The sequence below is a fragment of the Saccopteryx leptura genome, chromosome 3 (genome assembly GCF_036850995.1).
Source record: "Saccopteryx leptura isolate mSacLep1 chromosome 3, mSacLep1_pri_phased_curated, whole genome shotgun sequence".
Taxonomy (NCBI): domain Eukaryota; kingdom Metazoa; phylum Chordata; class Mammalia; order Chiroptera; family Emballonuridae; genus Saccopteryx; species Saccopteryx leptura.
The window spans coordinates 210001714-210026808 of record NC_089505.1 but is presented as its reverse complement, the minus strand read 5'-3'; the positions used below and the strand labels follow the sequence as shown (position 1 = coordinate 210026808).

The window sequence follows — 25095 nt, the reverse complement described above, 5'->3', positions numbered from 1 at the left end:
ACACAACTCTACTTCTAGAATTTATTCTATAAATGCTATCATAAAATGTGTCCAAAAGTAACCATGGAGCTTTATGTATAGAAGCAAATGATTAAAAACAACCTACAGGTCTGTTAAAATAGGTTCAATAAATCCACACAATGGAATATTTTGTGCTTTTAAAACAGCGGGAAGAGGGAACCTATAAGTATGTTTATTTAACAATCTCCAGTATAACAGTTCGAGACTCAAGTCATAAAATCCAAAGTACTATGTTTATTATGCCACAATTTACATTTTAGTTTTAAAGTTTGTATATGTATATATAATGATTCATACATATCAATCATAAAATGACCCACAATCAACTTATGTATCTGGAATGATGCAAAATGAACTGGTCACAGTGGTTGATCCTAGGATAATAAACTAGGAGACTAGGGATGAGAGATTACTTTTCAATTTATGCTTTTCAGTGATGTGTGTGTGTGTGTGTGTGTGCGCGCATGCTATTTGAATTGTTTCTATGTGTACAAATGACCTGATTACCTGAGGTTTTTTTTAAGATTTTTTTTTATTATTAATTTTTTTTAGAGAGAGAGAAGAGAGAGAAAAGTGGGGGCAATGAGAGAGAATCATCAACTCATAGTTGCTTCTCGTATGTGCCTTGACTGGGCAAGCCCAGGGTTTCAAACCAGTGACCTCAGTATTCCAGGTGGACACTTTATCCACAGGCCAGCCTCCCTGAGTTTTGATTGATTGATTAGTAAAAGAGGAGAGAGAATAAGTAACAACTGTCAGAGCCTTTTAGAGGATGGAATTTTGCAAGTCAACATGATCCTTTAAGACAGAGATGGGCTTGGTACTTTAAGAGAAAACAAAAAATAAAACCCATCTTGTGATTTTGAGGCTTTGATTGAGTCTTTCAGGGGAAACCTATAAACCCACTTGCCAGGCAGACGGCGATTTAACAGGTGTAGAGGTAAACAGAGGCCCATCCTCAGAAAGAGGTACCTCATGACCAGTCACTCAGCAAGGATTTAACTAATAGTGCAGGGCAGTACTCCTGGGCCCACTGGTCACAGCTAGGGAAACAGCAGACAGTCTGGGCCCAGAAACACTAGCTCCTCAAAAAGAGTAAAGGAAACCTCCCATGTTACACATTACTGCCACCTGCACAGAGGCCCAGCCCTCAGCTGGGCCCTGTAGAGCCAGAGGAAAACCCACCGCACAGCCAGAGGCCCTCAGAGTGGAAAACAGTATTCTGCCTTCCTCCAGCACATCCTCCAGCCTCCCACCCCATGATCTGCCCAGGAAAAGGGAAGTGGGGTGTACGGAGCCTGGGGAGGGTGGTGGGTATTGTGAGAATCAACGAGTCTCCAAGATCTGCTCGTATCTGGCTGCAATTTTGAGCACCTTGTCATCATTTATTTTCCCACTTCTAAATTGAGATGACTATTGGCTCCATCTTGTGCAGTTCTGAGAGAATCGAATGAGATTATCAACAAGATATTCCAACCTAAGAACACAGTACTTTGAAAATATAAACTGCTATACAAGTGTAAAATACTAGAAGTATTACACAGGAGATCTTTTCAGAAATTTGACTAAATTTGTCCAGTCATTTGGTTCAGTCCAAACAGTCATTGTAAGAGCTGAGCACAAATCCAAAGCTATGATTGATTCATTAATTGCCGCACACATTTATTGAGCACTTACTGAAAGCCAGAGTGCTGTGAGGACTGAAAATACAGAGAGAGAGAAGACAGACTCCTGACCTATAGAAAATGCCAAGTCTAGTCCAAGGGACACATGAACAGATCATTGTACTTCAGTATCATCATTATAGTGCTTTCAGAGGTAAAAGCAAAGTGCCTCGGGGGAAAAACAAAAGGGTTCACCTGTGATATCTACAGTATCAACCTGCAAATATAGACTCACCAAATACCAAGGTGAACAGACCAAACTATGTTTATTTGTAAAGAAATCTGCAAGTGATTAGTTATAATTTTTATAACAGCATATTAATCAACATTTTTTTAGTATTATTTTGATTGAATCCATCCTCTCATTGAATAATTTCAAAACTGAAGGACCAGAAATGACCCTATTACTAGTGGCCATTTCAGATTTCACAGTAGTAGGAGCACAGGATAATTAAAGAAATTACCTGAATGTGGCAGCACTATTAGGCAATATTGCAATCAAGATAACTTCAAATATTATGTTCACCAGCATTGAACTTGGGTTTTATGTTCTCCATGTGCCAGCATAAGCTGTATGCCACCAAAACAGTGGCTCCTCTGCCAATTCAGTGGGTTACATCCCTCCGTTAAGTGAAGGGACGAGGAAAAGAAACTGGACAAAGCAGTTGTTTAAAGCCATGTTGACAAAAAAAAAGCTAACCAAATGCTTCACTTTTAAACTTGTGTTGTATTCAACTTGGTGTTTCATTCAGGTCTAAATATTGTTCTGAGTTGCAAAAGTTAGGCAGAGCTCCCTGAGTTAACCTGCATAAAATTGAATTTAATTCTAATTTAATTCCTTCCAGAATGATATTCTGCTGCCAATGTGAAACCCTGGAGGAGTTTCATTTTCTGTGACCTCTATAAAATAACAAGTTGTATTTGTCACAATCAGAAAAACATACCGAGTCTCCTTTGTCTAGGGAGCCAGTAATCGGATATTACTTATTGCCCCCACATTATTTTAATTGCCACAAATCATTCCTATTAAAGGAAAAAGTAATTTTCTGACCTTGCTACAATAATGAATATTCTCAGTTGAGACATTTATTTGGGTGCTAGTGGAATTGGTAACAATAATTTTTAAAATATGGGTTCCAGAGTGCTCTTATCACACGCCAGTCATGAAGTCACTTGTCCCTTGCCTCTTAAGCATTCTTAAGGAAAAGACAGTGGTACAGAGCAGTGGTTTCTGACTTGACCAGGGGGGTGCAGTGGACAAAGCATTGACTGAGAATGCTGAGGTCGCTGGTTCAAAACCACAAGGTTGCTGGTTCTGAGCTTGGGCTTGTCAGTGCAGGGTTGCTGGCTTGAGCGGAGGAATGTTCACATGATCCAAAGCTCACCAGCTTGACCCCAAAGGCCTCTCGCATCCTTAAAAGAACCAGGTAAGTAAATCAAAGGAGAAAAGTTGGTGGCAATGAGGACTTAGCAGCTTCTGAACAAATCAAAGGAATCTGAGTATGGGTTGACTAAGATGATATCAAAGAGTTAGTATTAATTGTGTTGTGTGATGACGGCGTTGTACTTAGGTCAGAAAATGACCCTAAGTACGTAGTGGTGGAATGACATAAAGCCTGGGGTTTGCTTTAAAATGCTCCAGTGAAGAGAGAGAGAGAGGGAGGAGTTGGAGGACACATGCAGCACAAATATGAATGGCATTGAAGATGGATGATGGGGTCCACCAGGGTTTGTGGTGCTTTCATATTGAGAGATTTTCATAATAAGATGTTTTTAATTGTCTGAATGAGAGCAACAATAATAACCAGAGCCTGCCTCTGCCATACAAGGCTGTTCTCCACTACCTCTCACAGACAGTTGGTTGGCAGGTCCCCCCATTTTCATGAGAAACAAGGATGGAGAGCGGGTAGGTGGTTTATGTATTGCCAGTTGCCTGATACTTGTAGTCCTTGTAGGACTTTCCATTCTATATTCCACTCTGCAAGTGGAATTAGGGTCCTTTCCTTAAGCCCTAACTTAAGCCATCTTAGCTCAGTCGGTTAAGATATCGTCCCAAAACAACAAGGTTGCAGGTCCCAGGTCAGGGGATACACGGGAAGCAACCAAAAAATGCACAACTGAGTGGAACAACAGATGTTTCCTTTTTCCCTTCCCTCTTTCTCCCTTCCGCAATCTGTCTCTCTAAAAATCAATAACAAATTTTTTTAAAAAACTAAGCCCTGGCCAGATAGTTCAGTTGGTTGGAGCATTGTCCCGGATCATGAAGATTGCTGGTTGTATTCCCCAGACAGGGCACATATAGGAGCAGCTCAATGTTTCTGTCTCTCTCTCTCAAAAATAAATAAATAAACAAATAAATAAAAGTTGACCTTTGTAAACATTTTAAATTTTTCTTTAAGAAACTCCCTGAAACTAGGCACTTTGACTTTCAATTGGAAACACACCAAATCGGTAAGCTTGGCAAAGCAGGTGAAAGCCACATCATCAGGTATAAAAAATGGGTCAATTTTTAAGCCCCAACAGAAATACAGAATCTGGTGCAGGAAGCTATGACTTAATTTTAGTAAATTTGGTACGTGACAATCTGGCATTTCCAAAGTGATAGGAATTTGTCTTAATTTTATCAATGAATTTTTCTTTTTACTGTCACAGTATTTCATACTGGAACACCTCAAAACAAGGTGTTTATCATCCAAAGAGTCTACATTCACGTTTGGTGATATTTTACATAACCCAAAAGTGAGGTTAAAATTAAATATAAGTTTATTGACAGAGACTACTGAGGTATCAGAAGTGGCGGTGATACTATGTCGCGCTTGTAGGTGAACAGGCTGTTTTGTTTACCTGCTGCCAGACAAAGAAGGAAAGACCTGGAAGCTCTAAGTGTGGACACTTGCTTGAGGGTCTGGTGGCTCTACTTTGGCTTCTGAAAAAGGGTGTTGGTGCCACACTTCCCATCTATAGACAAGCATATGATGTGGGTGTTGGATTACAGTCTGCAATGAACACAGGCCCTGAGTCAGACTCAGGGAGCTTTGGTGTTTGACCAGATAAAAACATTAGGCTTCAAATTCAATCTTGAGTACCAGGTGCTTCCAGGTTTTTTGAAATTTATAAATGTGGGTGGGATTAAAAAGTCAGTGTTTGGATTTCCCTGAGACAAAATGGCCCAAACGTCAAAATCACTATAGCAGGGACTGTTACCAAGATCTGGGTTAAGCTGTCTTGCAAGCAATGAAAGACTGACAACAGGCAAGGCACAGAGGTCAGAACACCTCTTCCCCAGAGTATCTGCACCAACTTCCTTAGCATCCTGGACCAATGTACTTACTCCCTGTAACTATTACAGCTCAAAGAGAGGCCTTTCCCAGTAACCTGATGCTCATAATCAGCTCACGTTCTCCTCACCCAATAGAGCTCACATCTTTGTAAAACAGAGAAGGGAGCCCCAATCCATGCAACTATTACAGGGACCACGAGGCAGTGACCTCCTGGGGTTACTATCTGTGCTTATTAATTCTGACCTTCTGGAGCTTATGATCAGGTGTCTGGCCCTGCTGGGTCACATGGAACCCAGATTTCCCAGATTTGCTCTAAATTCAAGGTAGTTGCCCAATTGGATCAGGGGAGGAAGGAGTCGAGGCAGTTGAAGATCTTCCTCCTGCTCCAGAGAAATGCATGCCCTCAATCTGCTCCAGCACCCCTGATATCTAAATTTTTATATTGAATATGGATAAGAAGAATTAAATCATGTGACACTTGACTGCAAAAATGTTTATAAGCAAATAGTTTAGCCTTCTTAGATTTTGGTAAAAGCTGTGAACTTCACAACTTTGTAAAGCAAGAAATGAAACAAATACTTTTACTGACTTAAAAAAAAGACTTAGGGGCCCACAAACTCATCTCAAAGAAGTACCCTTGTGACTCAGGATCAAAGATAATCACCAGAGACAGAGGCGCAGGGCCACCGGTGGCTCACACACACAGTGCAGAGAAGCCTCTTCGCACAGCTCAGAGTGTCAACGTAAGTTTGTCTCCACTCTGCTGTGTTTGCAGCTTAACAATGGCTTGGAAGCCACAAGCCCTGCAGAACCCAAAATGGCATTGGGTGGTTTTCAGCCATCAACCACCACTGCAAGCACGGTAGCTGAATGCCCACACAAAAACAAGTTCTGAGAGCCTCTTCCTCCACAGCAAGTATCAGCTCCACAGAGCAGTCAGGCAGGTCATAAAAGAAAGGGCAAAAGGAAATAGCAAAGTGAGGCTCTTTTCTTCCTTGATGATCTAAGCCCTAGGACAGGACTAAGGATTTCATATGTAATTTGGCAAGTACCAAAAAGTACCTGGCACTTTGTATATCTCTATCCCTGACTCTCTGTGACTGTGCTGGTCCTGAACGCAGTCCCATAGAGCTGTCTCCCCTTCTTCAACCCTCCATCTTGCTCAGAGATTCCTTTGTTTCAGAGGGTTTTCTCCTGACAGCATGCTTTCTCCCCCATCACGGGGCTGAGCCCTGAGCCGGTCCCACCACCCCACCCCTTGTCAGTTCACTCACATATTTCCACTTCTCATGGGAAGGCAAGAAAAATTTCTATCACCTTGCTTCAGCTTAACCCAGCTCTGTGTTCATGGGCAACCTCAGGCAGTCTGTCTTTCATTTAGAGATGGTTTGGCACTTCTGTTTAACACTGGGGATTTTCAGATTGCCTTTCACCCTGTTTCTTTTTCTCCCTTGCTGGGCAGAAAACAGGCTTCCCTGAACATAAGACCTGAAACAAACAGGGAAAGATGGGGTACAGTTACTCCCACAAATAAATTGTGTTTCTAACTGCTAATACCTTGTCAGGAGAGAGCTCGAAAACAGACTCCATGTAGACAGCACGCAGCAATGTCTAGCTACAAAAATGCCTTGTTTGTAGTATAATTCAATATACTTTTCTTCTTACTAAATCCACCGGTCTCATCTCCATTAGAGATAGAGACTTGGGAGTATAAAGATATCCGTTGACATGTCCAAGATCACACGTAGAGGCAATTGGCAGATACTTCATGCTGGGCCTCCAGGACCATCTTGAAGCCAAATCATCTGTAAAGTGGCTGTAGTGGCTACAAAACCCATCACTAACTTCTGACAACTACCAATTGAGTTTAACAAATGTTCACAGAGTGCTAACAGAGATTCTGAGACAAGTAAGACACAGTGCTCTCCAGGGCTTCCCAATTTCCTCAGCGTATAAAACAAATGCACCCTCCAAAAAACTTTCATTCAAGGCGAAATATGTTACATGTCATAATAAAGGTACAAAGTATTAATTTTAATAGACTTCTACTTTATCCATTCTTCTGTGATCAGTTTTAAAATGTAGAAAAGACTGATGAAAAGCACTATGCTATTGCCCTAGCTAGCCAGATAGCTCGGTTGGTCAGAACATCAACCCAATACACAAAGGTTGCTGGTTCGATCCCTGGTCAGGGCACAACAAGAACAGATTGATGTTCCTGTATCTCTCCCCCTTTTTCTCTCTCTAAAATCAATAAATAACTTTTTTAAATCACTGTGTAAATATGTCTGTGTGTAGACATGCACAAAGATGGTCACAGAATAGTTAGCCAAAGTCACCCTCTCCTTGGCTACAGGCATCAATTGTCTAAGAGCCTAAAGATTAATACCAATCTAACAGGACAACCAGAAGAGGACAGGTGTACATCCTGCCAAGGAAAGAAAAGACTAAAGTCAAATTACCAGTCTACAGGTAATATGAAGCTTTCAGGAATTCTATGAAGCTAAAGGCAGGACAGGAGCCTTGCTCCGAAACAGTCTAATCAGATGACTTAGTGACAACCTCCTCTCAAGAGGAGCTTTCTGATGATGTCACCAATGGGGGAGCTCTATAGGTTTACGTCTTAGCTACACACCTTCGAGAGTTGCAGATTACCCAGCTGAGATTCCCTTGTAACTATAGAATCACAGATGCACACCAGCACCACTGTGAGAGGAAACCATAGGCAGACCCCTAAAGGAGATCTCCCTCCTGCAGGCTCCAAGTCAAAGATACAGTTAATTGGTGACAACTGAGAACTTTCTTCCACTGCGGCAACACTAAAACTGTATGTGAGCTCCTCATGGACATCTGCAGTTTTCTTCTGAAGTCATCACATGTTTGAATCTGTACATCCTGTCAGTTAATATTTCTATCAAATTGCCCTTTATCCTCTTGGAATATTTCTGTCACATTAGGAGGATGATAAAAAGTCATCCTGCGTCCAGGGGAAATGAAAACAGGATCTTGAGAAGGTGTCTGCATGCCCATGTTTATTGCAGCATTATTCACAATAGCCCAGATATGAACACTACCTAGATGTCCATCAATGGATGAATGGATAATGAAGATGTGAGACACGTGCGCACGCGCATGCACACACACACATACATTGGAATAGTATTCATCCATGAAGAAGAAAGAAATCTTGTCATTGTGTCAACATGGATGGACCTTGAGGGTCCCATGCTAAGTGAAATAAGTCAAACAGAGAAAGAAAAAAAACTGTATGGTACCACTTATATGTGGAATCTAAAAGAGTTAAACTCATAGAAACAAGAGTAGAATTGTGACTGCCATGGGCTGTGGATGGGGAAATGGGAAACTGTTGGAAATAAATTTGCAGTTAGAAGCTAATCAAGTTCTGGGAAGCAAACCCATAGCATTGTGATTACAGTCAATAATACTGTGTTGTATACTTTTAAATCACCAACAGACTAGATTTTAAATGTTCTTACTGTAAAATATGGTAATCATATTGCAACATATTGTGTCAAATCAACATACTGTATACCTTAAATTTATACAATGTATTTATCAATTATAAAAAGAATCAGTGTGAAGAAAAGTGCTCTGAATAGGGCATCAACGGAGATAAGCTAAGAAGGGTAGTTTGGGATGCTCCTGTTTCTGACACTCATCAAAAAGTTTCTCATTAGGACACTAAAGAGTTTCTGAATTTTCTCAATTTACCAAAAGTATAATATGAGCAAAGTAGACAGGTGATAATACTGAGCACTTTTTATGTGCCCCTCACTGTGCCAAGCACTTTGCACTTAATTCTCACCATGGCCCTGCAGCAGGTATCATTACCCTCATTCTACACGTACACAACTGAGGCACAGAGTCTAGTCACGTGCCCAAGGTCACATGACCAGAACTATGTGCTTGGTCAGGTCTCCCTGACCCAGACCCCATGCTGTCCGTTGTCTTAGTTTCCCACACCAGCTAGTTTCTTCTGCTTCTAGGCCATAAAGGACCATCTGCTTTCTATAACATGTCATACTCATTCCCCAACAGAGGCCATCCAGGGCAGTAGAGAGTTGGTACTCAGCTGACATGATATACAAAAAAGGCCTCAACATTCAGGAAAGCTGCTGGGTGAAAACCTCTCAAAAGTCTACTTAAACACATGCCCCCAAACTGCCCCAGCAATAAAGCCAGATCTGTCATTCTCAACATTCACCAGCAATGAGCCACACAGCTGTGGAGGCCTAACAATTTGGGCAGGAAAACAGGCAAAGAAAAAGGGGAATGTAGTCAAGCCCCAAGCAAAAAAATGTTAACATCCGGAACCAATTCACCCATGCAGGCTGGGGAACCGTTACACCCAGCCCTTCATAACACGCTTCGGGCTGCCCCCAGCTCTTCCCTGTGTGCGTGCGTGCGTGCGCACATACACACACACACACTTGCCTGGGCTTGGTTTACCATTTGCTCACCCCTACAGCAGACAAATGGTCCTGTGTCTGTAGGAAGCACCTCCTGCAGTCCCTACCACCCAGTTAGAATATCACAGAGATGTCTCAGATCTCTGCAATGTCCTGGGGTAATCTGGGTAATGCGCCGTTGCACCAGATGAGATCCAGTGTTCCCCAGGATTATTGCTGCTCATGCAGCTAGCTAGTGCTCTGAACACTGGAGGGAAAACGAACAGCCTGGGCCTCTGGCTGGTCTCCTATTGTGCATAATCTACATCTCTAATTAGACAGATCTCCTGGGTAAGATCCAGTAAATCACCCAAAATTGCAGCATTCACCATACTCTATATTTCAAGAGTTTGACTCCATCTGGGTTCTTTGGGAAAGGAAATGGGCCTGTAGATTCATATGCTTCTGTTGCTACAAGAGCTTATCAAATCCCATCAATCATTGCCTGTACAAGTAGAGTGGGCAATAGGAGAAAGCAAAGATTTAAAACAGACATCTTTCCCTCTTGAATTCTAAAAGCCACTTTTCTATCACTGGGCACAACATACAGGAATGTGATAGACAGCCCAGAAACATGTTAATGCTAAAGTCCACGCAACCAAAAGCAGGGTGTATAGTTTTTCTCCAAATCCTTATTGGAGACACAGACTTCCAAAGAGAAAGTTAGTTGGAGTGGGAAGAAAAGTGATGGAAAGACAGTGAACAGGTGGACCAAAAAACCCTGAAAACCAATTTTAAGTTCCCTAAAACTCACTGCTGGGACCACATCCACTTACATCATGTCAGAAGAGTAAAGAAGCCTGACCAGGCAGTGGCGCAGTGAATAGAGCATTGGACTGGGATGCGGAGGACCCAGGTTCGAGACCCCGAGGTCGCCAGCTTGAGCGTGGGCTCATCTGGCTTGAGCAAAAAAAAAAAAGCTCACCAGCTTGGACCCAAGGTCGCTGGCTCGAGCAAGGGGTTACTCGGTCTGCTGAAGGCCCGCAGTCAAGGCACATATGAGAAAGCAATCAATGAACAACTAAGGTGTCGCAAGGAAAAACTGATGATTGATGCTTCTCATCTCTCCATTCCTGTCTGTCTGTCCCTATCTATCCTTCTCTCTGACTCTCTCTAAAAAAAAAAAAAAAAAAAAAAAAAAAAAAGAGGAAGAGTAAAGGAACACAAGATGTCAGTGTTTAACAGGATGAGAGATTTTTGCAAATAACTGATCCCATACCAAACAAGGCCCCTCTAAATAGAGCTGTTACAAAATAAATGAATCAGAGTAGTCAATCAGAGGTTAAAGTTAAAGCCATGACTCTGAGAGCGGGTATACTTGCTGTGGGTCCTCAAGGCGGTTTCCTAATCCTTGGGTATTAAAAAGAAGTCACTGTGGAAATCAGAATCTCTTCCTTTGTAAATTCAATCCATGGCAAAGGGATTTCAGCTGTGATTGCTGAATTAAAAAAAACAACAACAACAGTACTTAGAAATGCACGAATTGCTCATCACTGCAACTGATACATTTCTAAGCTGTTCCATTTTGAATCAATTACCAATCAGATTCTTTCCATCCCCTTGTGAATGGAGAAGGGAATGGGTAAAAGAGAACACACTGCATTTCTCTGCACAAAGGGATTTAGGACAGGGTGGTTTTAGATCAAATTCAATATGTAGCTATGGCATTTCAGATACTGAGATTTCTGTGCATTAAAGTCAGAACAGTATGTCACGTTGGAAAGGCTGCACATGCTCCATTCCAAAGCCACGGCTGAAAAACTTAACCCTGCCTTGCTGTCATGCAGCGGCTTCTGCTAGCTGGCAGGGAGAAGGCACCTTAGGATTGGAGTGACTAATAATAATAGGAAAGGAAGATAGAGACCCTCTCAGACAGTAACCACCTCTCTCACATTTTTGATTTAATACTTTCTGCTTGGGGGGAGAGAACGAACAAGCAAACATAAATTTTCATCTACAAAAGTTCAAAGTTCTCCCTAGAGCACTGGAGGGTCATCTGCAGGGGGAGATAATATGGTCTGGTGGTTGAGAATATTGACTCTGGAGCCCTATGGAGCTGGGTTTAAATTCTGGCTATCCACTTTATTTATTTATTTATTTATTTATTTATTTATTTAGTATTTTTCTGAAGTTGGAAACAAGGAGGCAGTCAGATAGACTCCCACATGCGCCCGACCGAGATCCACCTGGCATGCCCTCCAGGGGGCGATGCTCTGCCCATCTGGGGCGTCACTCTGTTGCAACCAGAGCCATTCCAGCGCCTGAGGCAGAGGCCATAGAGCTATCCTCAGTGCCCGGGCCAACTTTGCTCCAATGGAGCCTTGGCTGCGGGAGGGGAAGAGAGAGACAGAGAGGAAGGAGAAGGGGGGGGGGGTGGAGAAGCAGATGGGCGCTTCTCCTGTGTGCCCTGGCCGGGAATCAAACCTGGGACTCCTGCACTCCAGGCCGATGCTCTACCACTGAGCCAACCGGCCAGGGCCCCTGGCTATCCACTTTAAATGGACCTGAGCTGTGTGTCTGTGGGCAAGTTACTTAATTGGTTTGAGCCTCAATTTCCTCATCTGTGAAATGGGGAAACAATTACCATGTTTTGAGGACAATTGGGGGGGTGCAATGAAAGAATGTGAATACAACTATCATATCAGCATAGTTCCTGGTACAGGGTGCCCCCTTCATTCATGAAAGTACGTATTTTGGTTAGCACTGTGGGCTCTCTGACATAAGACAATGCTTGGGAGGCATAGAAACATCTGTCCTGAAGATAGATTGGGGTAGTGGAGCAGAGAGGTTGATTTGAACACTGAGGCCTGAATTCCAACTGAGGGGCAGCAGTTCCCTCCTTCTCTGGATGGCCAGGCAGGGCCTGAACACTGCTGATGACATGCCCTGGGCTCCTTGAAGAAGGGAGACCATGTCAGGGACCCTTCCTCTGTTCCCCTTCCCCTGCGAATGCACCTTCACTCTCCTAACAGGAATCAATTTAAATAAAACCTGGGGTGTGACTAGATTTTATTTTTTAAAAAAATAGTAAATAATCAAATCCAGGCTTCTGTTTTCTAGAAGGAAGAGAATTGTGCAAAACCAAACAACAGATGTGAGTTCTAATGCACTGGCTGGGGCTTCTGTTGTGTCCTTAAAAAAAAAAGACTTCCCAGTTTCATCTTCCCAGATAGTCAGCTTAGTTAGAGGTTATCCTTACCCTTTGCTTTAAAAAAAAATAAAAATAAATAAAGACTCAACTAAGCAACACTTACAAACCCTTTACTGTGGCCCCAACTTATTGATGCAACTGGCTTATTTTGCCCAGAATCCTAGGATCCATCAGAGTACAGGTCTCACAAACAAAGGCCTTATGCAAATGAATCTCCCTTATTTCCTAAACCTGACCTTTTGGGTTAGCACTGTGGGCTCTCTGACATAAGACAATGCTTGGGAGGCATAGAAACATCTGTCCTGAAGATAGATTGGGGTAGTGGAGCAGAGAGGTTGATTTGAACACTGAGGCCTGAATTCCAACCGAGGGGCAGCAGTTCCCTCCTTCTCTGGATGGCCAGGCAGGGCCTGAACACTGCTGATGACATGCCCTGGGCTCCTTGAAGAAGGGAGATTCTTTTGGGGATTTCTGGGCTTCAGGTAGAAATATCAGAAATTAACTACAGAGAAACATGCATGCATCATTTTACTTCTCTTCCTTCAGAAAGGCCCTTCTGTCTTCTGCCAGAGCCGAGTTGGGGAGCTGGTAAAGTTGGGGCTCCCCAGCCCGTCCCTCTGCCCACTCCCTCTTCCTACCTTATGCCTTATACCTTCTAACCATAGGCTTATACATCAGGTGTGATTCTACTCCCAGTCCAACATCTCCTTTAAATCAAAAGACTAGAGGTAGCTGCTATACATGACAATTTGCAACAGCTTCTTATTCAAATTTGTCACCAAAGGTAAGTAATCACTGTCAATTCAATTGATAGAAATAATAGGCATGATGCTAAATCCTTTGTTCCTTGTTCTGCATTATCTCATTTAATCCTAACAACCAGTTTTGATGAATATGTTTATTAGTACAATTTCACAGATGCAGAAACTGAGCTTGGGGAAGATTTAGTACCTTTCCCCAGGTCATATAACTAGCTCCTGTTGAAACCCAGCCTCAGATACAAGCAGTCTAATCCCAAGAACCTGGGCCTTTAACCACTAGACTATTTCACTCATTCATTCATCAAATAAAAATGATAATAAGATAATGAGTATCTATCTCATCAGTTTTGAAATTTTATGTCCTATTGATAATATATATATAAAATATATATTCACAAGTAATTACATATACTACATACACAAATATATATAATTATATATTATGTAAAATATATAATTGTTACATACTATTATTTAGGATATATAGTATACATATGTATCTACGTATTTGGAGTATATATAACAGCACTATATATGGCATGTGTATAGATATCTATAAAACAGCACAGTGGTTGGCACATAGTATTCAATATATGTTACTACTTGTTTATTGTTTTTTGTTGTATTTTTATTATATTTTTATTATTTACTAAGTGTTTGCTCTGTCCCAGCCTCTTGTGCTAGGCTCTGGAGATACAGAAGCAATGAAGACAAGGTCCCTGCCCCACAGCTGTGTATAGGGCAGTAGTGAGAGTGGATGACAAATCAATCCAAAGCTCGATGATGAGAGAATCTGCACAGGGACAGGGGTGGGGGCAGCAGAGAATGGGGACATACACTGAGGGTGGGGAGCTGTCACTGCAGTTTGAAGTCCAGCTTTAGAAGTCTGTAAGGAAATAAAATCCCACAAAATAGAAACATGAGAAACCCTCTTAGGTGAGTGCTGGGCCCAGTTTTTTTGTCTGACCCTGCCTTCAAGTTCAGCAGCTATGAATAGAGGTCTTGAATGCTAAGCTGTCTTCTGATCTATCTTGTTGACAAGCGTTTTGCCTGTTACTAAGTCATCCTTTTAGCATTCTCACATCTCTGCCAGATCAAGATCTCGGCTTAGCAGACTAGACATGGAAAATAGTTACCAGTGCTTTCCATGAGGCTCAAATAGTAATGAGGGGCAACTAATTTTTTGGGGGGGTGGAGAATACACCAATTCAATTTACCAGTGATGAAGTTGCTTTTCTCAGCCTGCATTTTTCAAATCCATGGTTTTTCCAGCTATTTGTGGGACTTGCACAAAAACAGTGTTCAAAGCATAAAATATCTTACATTTCCTTTAAATTCACTAATGCCATAGAATTTTTTGGCAGGAGGGCCCTGGGCATTCACACAAGCAACAATAGGTTACATCAAACACAAAGGACTAAAAATCACGGATCCAGGACGTCTGAACATGTGATATTAATCTAAAAACTTTTCAAGAGCTTTATGGAAGCTCTTAATTCTAGCTGTAAAAATCCTTTACTATTTTTTTTTTTTTAGGCTTTGTGTTACTGTACTGTTACTTCCTACAACTGCAGTAAAGCCTTCCTCGTTCCAACAAAGTAAAGGATGAGTCAAGACATGGCCAACATGCATTTGGAGAAAAGAGTAACTTTAAAAAAAAGAAAGTTAGCAGGATCACAGACCCTTATAACTAAAGGGGCCTCAGGTGTCATTTGAGCCTCTGTCTCTCACTTCACAAATCAGGAACTGAGGCCCCATCAGTGGCTATGAAACAACTTTAAAACATTTTTTCAACATTTATATGTCTGTGTTTAGAACAAACATCCCTGGTTCCAATATGAATGACAAAGCTAGCTCTAGCATCTAGGTCTAATTTAAGCTGGTCTAGCTCTTTTCCCATCATAATACATGATATAATCTTGCCTTTGGGGGCCTGTGTTGAAAGCTTTGTAGTACAGTGAAGACTCATAGATATATCCACATAAGCAATTAAGGTTTCTGAAATGTTTTACAATTCAGTATTCCTTTGCAAGCTTGCTTATAGGATTTATTTTCTAACTAAACCATTTTTCCCTATATAGTGCATAGATTTATAGCCCTTCCCCAGCTTTACCACAAAAAAAAGAAAGAAAAGAAAAAGGGAGAAAGAAATCAAATTATTAGGCTTCTGAGTTAAGGAAGCTTTGTCAAGCCTAGAGAAAGCACTGCTGTGTTCACAATCACTTATTGGCACAAATGCCTGCCCCTCCCCACTGTTAAAATCAGTTATTTAGTTTTCAAAAGCAAGAACAGAAACCCTGAGCCACCCAAGCCACCTAACCCCTAGGTGCCTCCAGACAGGACTTCGCTCTGCTAACGCTCTTCTCCAGAAAGGAAGCCAGTCTCTGCCGACTTGTTTCAGGACGTATTCATTTCTCAATCTACTTTGCAAAGTTGGGTGGGGTTTTTTTTTCTTTATTCTTAAAAAAAGAATTTCCTCATTGTTTTTAATCTCCAGAAGGGCGTGAAGGCAATCGTTTGCTGCCCCTTTGCCTCGGTGGGCAATGCCGACTTCTGGGCAGGAGGACCTCTGCGGTTCCGGATCCACAGTACCTGGGGATCCTCCGCGTCTGGAAGCGACAGCCTGACTTTCCTTTTTAATGGGCTGGCTATGATATTTACTGACCCTAGAATTACCCATTTGGAAATGGTTAGGGATTAAAAGTTCCTCGGGCTGCGGGATTCTTGGTTCCTAATTGCTAATGTTTGAAGTCAGTTTGATTCCTCGAAAATTTGTTCAGCCTGATGAAAGCAAAAGCTCAAACTCCCCTCGGGGCGCGAAGTGTAAGATCCATGGGTTCCGTTGGGTATTTGGTTAGTTTGGGTTTTTTCCCCCCTGATTTTTCTTGGGGGGGAGAGGGTGGAGGGCCTTTCACCAAGGTCTTCCCGAATCTAGGGTCTCCGCTTTTTCCCAAGGCTGAGAAGGGCACCCACCCCAGAAAGCGGCCCTGGTTCAAGGCCGCGCCGCTAGCGCGGCAGAGACTTGGCGGAGCGCGGGGCCAGAAGCGCACGGGCCGCAGCGCGGAGGCCGGAGCGCGGGGGCACGCCGGGCCTGAGCGCGGGGCTGCACACACAAGGGCGGACCACCGCTCCCGCAGACAGACCCGAGCGCGGACCCAGTGCGGCCGCTGCCGTGATTCAAATCACTGACTTGTGGAAGTTCCCGGAGCTGCCGGCTATCCCAGGACGGTTTCGCTGGGAAAGATGTAATCCTGATTCCTTCCTCGGTGAAACGTCACTGAAAATTTTTTTAGAGGGGGGGGGGGGGTGAAATGGGCGTTTTCAATGTGTGCGTAGGAGGTTGGGAGAAGGAACAGGATGTCGAGGTGAGGGGAAGAGGGACCAAGAAAAGGGGGGCTAAGGGCTTTTCGAGCCCCGCTCTGGGGTTTTGACAACGCAGTCGGGGTTGTGGGACTGTAAGGAGAAGGCGGCGGGTGTTCGCAGTACGAATTTCGGTTCACCCTGCTGAGAACTAGGCACTAAAACTCCAAGGCTGCAGTCTGGGTATATAATAATGACCTCTAGTGTACCCTTCCAAAGGAACTCGACTGTTATCTCCAGTATTTTGGTTTTCAGAAAGAGACTATATTAGGTCATTACGTGTACAGAACCCAGAATCAAAGATTTGTTGGTAGTTTTAATCCTCTAAAGTGTGTAGCAATTTGGAAACAGCCCTCAGCAACTATATTTTTGCATATGTTGCCTATGTTCTTAAACTATTCTCCCAAATCACAATGTTTTACTTGCTAGTTCTTTGAACCATTATTATTATCCAGGTTTCTCTCAGCGAGTCCTTTAACATGGGAGAACATGAAATTAATTACTCTGCAAAATACAAAGCAGCATTGTGCCCATCCGAAATGAAGATGGCATTCTGTACAGAACTAAATGCCAAATTGAGTTAGGAAAGCACCCACTCTCCCTGTTCTTTTAAATTGCATCTGAAACAGCCTCATTTTCTGCCAATAACTAGAATTTTCAAATTTGGGATTCTCTTGAATTGTCAAAGGATGTCTAGAACTGACAAAAATCCCCCACCCAATTTTAGATGTTCCTAATTTGTTAAACTGGTTCCACAAAAAAGGGGAGACAGTTTTTTTCTTCTCTGAAATATTATTTATGTCCTATTCAGAACTTGGTGTTTCCACATACATTTGTGTACAGACACCTACACTTGTGTATATACTCTTTAATACACTGTATACTCTTATGTATAAAGGGCAAAGCTTGACAGTGGCTGACACAAAGAATACAGAGTTAAAAGTAGTGACTTCAAGGCCTATTTCTACTTCTCGAATCAAAAGCTCGTCATCAGTTTACAGTCAGCAAAATGTCCTGCCTCAAAGTGAAGCAATTAATGGCACTGAATAAATGTTGGTTTGTCGTCAACAGTTGCTTGAATTTCCCAACTCTTCCCATTTCACCTCCGGTCCTCCCCACTGAGTCTCATTTTCCACCTTGACACTTAGAGCAAGGGCCTCACTTAAATTAACTAATAATTATCCTTGCCCAAAGAAGTGTAAACAAAGCCTAATTTATAAATTTGGTAACTGCTGTTCCCACTGCATACCCCTGAGTATCTCAGTCATGCACATATAAAATATAAAATTCAGAGCTCACTAGAAACCAGAAAAAGCAAAGCAAAAACAAACCACATGGAGAACAGAAAGAAAGGGGAAAATTTCACATTTCATCAGTCCCTTACTTTTTTGTATCCCCAAAGGTCAAAACTAGAAAACCACTTAAACATTCTCTCTTGCTGAATGGCTTTGTCTTTTGGGAGTAAGAAAGCAATAACCAACTACACCTCAGAATAATCATTGGATGGCTTTCTGTATTTCCAGAAAGGAAAGTGGAATGCCAGCCTGCTCTTTATCCCTGTGGAATTTGCAAAATTCAGCCTTGCTTTAAAAAAAACCAAAAAACAAAAAACTACAGTCATCTAGAGAAGGCACTTACAGATTTAAGAAGTACTGTAATCATTTTCCTCCCTAGTACAAGAAATAAATTTTTATCAGAGCCCATAATCAGAATCTCAAAAATGTTCTCATCTTCTTAATATTATATTGTTGGCAATAGAGAGAATTATTGTGACAGACCTGGAATATTTCACTCAATAATACTAGCAATGCCCTTGGAGAGGCTTAGATGAACAAAATGTTTCGGTCTTCGGAGCCAAAACGTACTTGTCCCTCTCTCCTTGTGGCCTCATATCAAGGATTAGTGATGAGGGACTTGCTTCCATTAAACGCGTGTCCACACACGCAAGGGAAATTATAGAAATCAGTAGGGAAACACGAACCACCAATCCCCATCATTTTAGTTTTGGCTGCCAGGTTAGGCATCTCATACCATTCTTCACCCGCTCTTCAAGTACCTGGTGTGTTAACTGAAGAAATTTTAACCAATTTTCTTCAATAATTGTAAGATGTTTACGATACCATTTAAAGTAAGTGGTACGGGGAAGGGTAGGAAAACGACAGCGAGTACGTGTCAACGTATGTCATTTCAGTTCCAACTCCACTGAAAGAAATCGAATTCCTCCTTCCCCCTGCAAGAGCGGCAAGTCGCGAACGGTTCTTTCCGAGAGTTTTACCTATAAAATCAAGAAACCCAAAGTGGCCATCTCTGAATTCAAAAAACCGATTAATGAGAAATAACGTTGGGCATGGAAGACGCGAATTTAGAATCGCTGCGCCCCAAGCCTGGCTGATCTGTCTAGGACAGCCTTCGTCGCCCATTAGGATTCTGTACTTTAGACCCGTCTCCAAGGGGCAGAGGTGGATGTCGGAGGCTGGGCAAAGGTCTGCCCTGCAATGCTAGCCAAGAATAAGAGACATCCCACCATGCTCCCTTGTTACCCCCATTCCTTCCACATCCATCACACGAGTTTCTGAGCACCCCTGGGGAAGACAGGGGGGGGACTGAGGAGGTGGAAACCACAGCACACCCCACTGTCTTTCCTTCGCAGTCCAAACTCTGGGCACCAGGATTCTCCCCATTCACCGGCCTCCCCAGTGCCCTCGAGCAGTTTGCTCCACCTACGGGATTGATGAAGTTAGAATTATCTCCTTTCTATAGGCTTTTATTGCGCCACCGCGCCAGGGCCGCAGTGTTCCACAGAACGTCTACATAACCGCCCCCACACCCGCAGGCCATTGCGTGCGGGCCCTCCGGGTCCAGAGGGGGTCTGATTTAGCCATCGCCCCACCAGAGCGCGAAACATTTGTTTGGCAGTCATCCCAAGCGAACCATCATCTTCACTGGCCTAGGATGAATTCAGATCTTGCCTACCTCCCACCCGCCATCACACAAGGTCACTTACCAAAGGGACAACCACTGCGGAAGGCCTTTTAGACCTAGCAGGTGAGAGCCTTGGCCACGTTCAGCGGGCCTCACACTTGGCTCTTCAGCAGAGCGCAGGTCCGGCATGGTGCAGGGGAAAGCGCACCACTGGAAACCAGAGTTCCTCGCCGGGGACTCCACCGCAGGCAAACAAACCCTCGCGAGTCTCCCCTCGAATGCTGCACACCCTTCACTGCGGCCCCAGTCTGACCGGTGCCCAGGCTAGTGCTTGCCCTGCACTAGCACATTCTCACCACTGGCTTCAAATTCATCGCTTCTTCTCCCTTAATTAAACGTCAGTAAAGAGTCACTTCCTCCTTTTTGACCCTGCGTTTCCCTACTTAGGTTTAGGGATGGGTAGAGGGGTGGTGTCAGGGTTAAAATCTTGGAGCTCTACTCTGAGTGAACAAGCTATAAATTGGCATATTAATTTTCGGGACCAGTTCATAATTTGAGGGAAGAAAGTGCTCTAGGGTACTGCGACCGTTTTTCATATCTCGTTTCACTAGGGGCTGCGTAGACTGGAGCGCGGGACTACGTGAGCGCCTGCCAGGTGCGCACGTGTTCATGGAGTGCGGATCTATCGTCGTGTTCCTGGGTGTGCCGCTTTGTGTGCCCACCCGCGTGTTTCACCACCTCCTTGGGCCGCCAGAGCGCCAAGGTTGCAAGAGTCAAGCCCGCGGGCTCTGTAAGGGGAAATGCCCCCGCAGAAGGTTTAAATTACTTCGCTCCGCAGGAGACCGGGTTTTGGCTGCACTGGGCTGTGGATTTGGGCGGGAAAGGCCCAAACCAGAGCAGGGGAGCGGGGTGGAGCGGGGCTTGCGGTACGAGCTCAGTTGGCGCCGCCACGTGCCTGAAATATACTTTCAAGGCCGCCACAGCCAGAGCAGCTGTGCCGGCGAAAGTTTCCTGGGTCGCTACTAGGGGAGAGACAAGGGCGAGCAGGCCCGGGAGCCAGGCTCCTCTAACACGCGTTATGAGACACTTCCCAGCCCGCAGCGGCCTAGTCCTGGCGCCTTCTCAAAAAGACGCGAGTGCTGGCCCGGGTATAATAATGAGGGCACCTCGCAGGCCATTCTCCAAGGCCCTGAGGGCCTCAGGAAGTTTTTTGGGGTCGCCAGGCCCGGTTGAAAATTTTGAAATACATACTGTGAGTCCTCTGATGTGTGAGTGCCTACAGTACGCAGGCCGCGCTGGTCCCCCGCTGCCGCAGGTTGGCGCCCCAGGCGGCGGGCACTTGGCGCCAACTAAACAGCTCTGTCCCGACGCGGAAAGAAAAACGGGCTGCGAAAAAGCAAAAGGCCACGTCTTTGAATAAAAACGAAACATTAAATCTGATCCGTGAGTTGTCTGAGGTTGCCAGGATGTTGAGGCTCAGACAGGGAGGGCGGGAGACGATGGTACCGGTCAAAGAGAGGGGATGGGGAGAATAACAAATGCGATTGCGCTAGGCCAGTGCGCTAGGCGATGGTCCTGTGCGTGCGTGCGCAAACGTTTAGTTCTTCCCCAGCCCCGTGACAGTTTTGTTTTTGTTGTAGTTATTTTATGTTCTGTTTTGTTTTTGTTTTCTGTTCCTGACTCTACTCGGCCTAAGTGGGCGAGCCACGCAGCGGGTCCAAACCCCTCGGTCTTAATTGGGAAAAAAGAATTTAAACAGAATCATGAGTTCTAGTCGGGTAGAGGCATGGCCCTGGGCACAATGGAGGCATCAGGACCCCATCTCCCAAGTCCACCACTATACATACACTTTTAAATGTGCCCAGCCCTGTGCGCGTTTGTTAGGGAGCTCTATTAGACACAAAAAGAAAAAAGGACCTGCAGGAGACCCGAGGCCCAGGCCCTGCCTTCCACTATCACTGGCGCAAATCGAGCCGCAGCTCTGCCTTCTCCGCTCCTGCGACTTCTCGCCCAATGTCCAGGCCACCGCGCCCTTATCCTGAAAGATCTTTTCTCATCCTACGTCCGGTTCCTACGAAAATCTTGGCCATTGCGGGGCTCCAACTTGGAGATCTCCAAGGAGGCGAGATCTCCAAGTTGGAGTTCCCTTGGCCCACGACGTAGCCAGGCTTGGCGGGAAGCTCTGCTCTGCAGAAGGCAGGCGAATATTCTCGGTTTCCGGCTTCTTCCTCCTCCGGGACCTTTGCCTCATAGACGTATTTTGTTTTCTATAACCCAAACGCCCATCTTTTTCTTTACAAAAAAAAAAAAAAGTGATAAAGGTAATGAGAATGGGTCCACTGAACTCTCTGTAATGTAAAATTCTGTGTTAGGTCTTCACCCCCTAATCCCATTCGGCGGCAAGAGCAAAGAAACAGCATTCTGGACACCAGGTCTTCACATGCATGTTCTTGGACCGGTCTTTCCTTGTCCCAAGTCCTCACTGTTCTCTTCTGATTTGTAGCTGAGAAAACTGGCAAAAAGAAAACCTCGATCTGAGTCTCTGATTATGACCACGCGTGTTGGTCCTTTTTTGAACACGCGACCCTAGGCTGGCTTCGGGCAAGGGTAGTTTCCCCTCCCTAAAGGAAACTACCCGGGACAGGGAGTCTGCCATGCGCAGTTAAATAATCTGTGCCCTTCCCACCGTCAAAAGAGTAAAATAAACCCACCGCTCAAATCGCGAGATGTCATAAGGCCTGAAAGAACTTCCACTAAACTCTGAAGGCCCTAGCGAGACTTTGACACAAATAAATACGGTGAAGAAATAGCGTCTGGCCAGAGATGGGAAATGCATTAGCCACGCATCCATTCCTTTCTGGATTGCCCACACAGTGATCCTCGTGGACAGACACCGGCATTCAAATACAGGGGAAAACTTGAGCGGACGAAATAAATCTCCTTTTAATTTTCTTTTCATCGACTAATAAAAATAATTCCCCAGCACTAAACCCAAATACCATAACGGGCCACAAGAACACGGAGAATTCATAAAACTCTGTCTCTGCAGGTCACCACTAATCACGTTATTATTAGCCTCAGGAGCATGGAAATTGAACTGTCACTGCCGAAAGAGAAAATGTAAGCGACAGCTGTCCCTCCTTGGGTCCGCCAGTTTTCCAGCCCCCAAGTTCCTGGGCTCAAGGCCTCCCCCATTTCTACGCAGGCCGCCGCCCCCGCTGGGCTTGCCTGCGCGCTCACCCGTTTACTAAAGAGCAGCTCCGGAATAGTTTTAGAAGTCCTGGCTGGAAAGTTTCTGAAGCCACTAACCCAAGCCCTGAGCTGTGTGTGTATGCGCGCGCGTGTGTGTGTGTGTGTGTGTGTGTGTGTGTGTGTGCGCGCGCGCGCGCGCTCCCGCGCAAGATTCCTCCGACAACAGCTGTTCCCCCGGGCTGTTTTGCACAGTTGAAATCTTGGCACTTAGTACAAAACGTTAAGTTGTCTCCCCTCCACCTCACCCTGGATTCTGTTAAAATACTGACATCGACATCCTCCCTGTGTTTTATACGTTGTGTGCATACAGATCCAAGATACAAATTAATCGCACCGCTGCTCCCAAATACACAGAGATGTGGGCCCTGAAGAGTAATCTAAGGCGCAGGGTAAAGGGTCTGACATATAATACATTCCTCTTTCCATAAAAGCCAACGAAGTAGAAATATGACTATGCTCCCCTGTCGCCGGAGAAGGGGAAATTCAACAATTTAAGTCCCAAGAACGTTGGTGGGGGAAGGGCGAGGGCCAAAGTTGAAAGCTAAATGGGATAAAGTGGGCACTTCCCGAGGAGGCGGTATCTGGCCAAGGCCTCCGCGCTCATTCTCCCGAGCTCTCAGAAGTGAGTCCCAACCCCTTTCCTCTCCGGCCGTTGCCTGCACTCAGCGCCCCTCCTAACCCCAGGGCCCCGCAAGCTCCTCAGCTGCGGGCACCAGGAATGCTGCGCTCTGCTTCCAGAGAAGGGAATGAGAGCAAGGAGGCCTCCTTGCTTGACGCTGGCGAAGAAATGGAAGGCTTAGGCCAGTTCTCCCAAATTGTTACGGTGAATTTGGGGAAGGCTCAAAGCATTTATAAAAAGAAAAAGAAAGCCGCGTTGGAGCAGGACAGGGCGGCGGTAACCAAGGCCTCCCTCCTCACCACTTTGCCCCCCGGCTAGCCGCCCGCCTCCCGCGGTCTGGTCCTACGCACTCACCCGGGTGAGGCTCCAGGCCGTGTGCGGCCGCGTCCTCTGCGTCTCCGAGTGGGCCTGCGGGGCTCAGCGCCTCCATGGACAGGTCCAGCCCTTTCTCCTCCCAGTCTCGCAGTTTCCGTTTTTTATTTGAGCCGATCAAGGCTTCAACGGAGAAGGCATGTGCTCGCGAGCTCAGGGCGACTGCAGATCTTCTCCTTTCACTCATCTTAGCCGCCCGCACCCCGGCCCCCTCTCGCCCCCGCTACTGAGGGAGCAGCCCGCGCCCTCACGCTCCGAGCACCCGCCGGGCCGGGCCCGGGAGAGGCTGCCGCTTTGCGGGTCCTTGGCACCTTCCCCCTGTGCCCTCCCCCGCCCTCCGCCGCCGGCTCGCACCGGCGCCCCTAGCTGCCCCAGCGGCTACGCACAAGAGTCCCGAGCGCCGCCCGCTCGCAGCATGAGCGCCGGCGTCCTGCTTCCCACCCACCCGGGCAGGCGCTCACAGGCTGTGCAGGCTAGACTTCATCTTTTTTTTTTATTCTCTGTCTCTCCTCCCTCTCCCTTTCTCTCCTCCCTCTCCCTCTTCCTCTCTCGGTCTTCCCGTCCTTCCTCTGATCCAAACTTCTGGGAACCTTTTTTTCTAAATTCCTCCCTTCCCGAGAGCTGGGGGCAGGCGGTGCGCTCCTGTCCTTGGGGCGAGGGAGAGGGAGGGGGAGGAAGAGAAAGACTGAGGGGGGGGGGGGGGAGCCAGCCCCCGACCAATGGCGAGGAAGGAACAGGAGAAACCCTGAGAGCGCGGGCCAATGAGCGGAGGGGATAGACTGAGGCTCAGGCCAAGGCTCAGTGCCCGTCACCCCGGGATGCTCCCGAGTGGACTTTAACTCCTGGTTTCCCGGTGCGGTGCCCCGTGGGTTCGTTCCTCTTGGGAGGGGGGGGGGGCGAGCTGAAGGTCGAGGTCTGGTCTGTGCCGTTACAAACTCCTGCCAGCCTCCAGTCCTACCTTTTCCTCCCTAATCTGCTAGGTTTCAAAAACGCTGCGAGCCAAGTCATTTTAATTACAAATCTGGAATTTGGAGGCTCAGACAAAATGTCAACGTTTCCAAAATGCCAGAAAACGACTCTAATAATATCTCATCTGCCCCTGGATGCTTTTAAATCTGGTTTCGCCCGGATTTCAGCACGCAGGTTCTTATTTTCCTGTTGGACTATTTCTAAACAATTCTAGCGAGCGCAAAACGAAAGAAATAAACAAAAAAGCCCCGTTG

General features: G+C 45.3%; 1 protein-coding gene across 2 annotated transcripts in view; it reads right to left on the bottom strand.

Annotated features, from left to right (window-relative positions):
• TBX15 (T-box transcription factor 15) overlaps window positions 1–24505 on the bottom strand; it is a 114673-nt gene extending 90168 nt beyond the window's left edge. The window contains exon 1 of one of the 2 annotated variants that reach the window (XM_066377309.1): window positions 23855–24505. In XM_066377309.1, the coding sequence (XP_066233406.1) occupies window positions 23855–24059 (205 nt within the window). In that variant the 5' untranslated portion in view covers window positions 24060–24505. The remainder of the gene's footprint in view (window positions 1–23854) is intronic. The other variant, XM_066377311.1, reaches the window with a different exon arrangement.
• Between the last annotated feature and the right edge of the window lie 590 nt (window positions 24506–25095).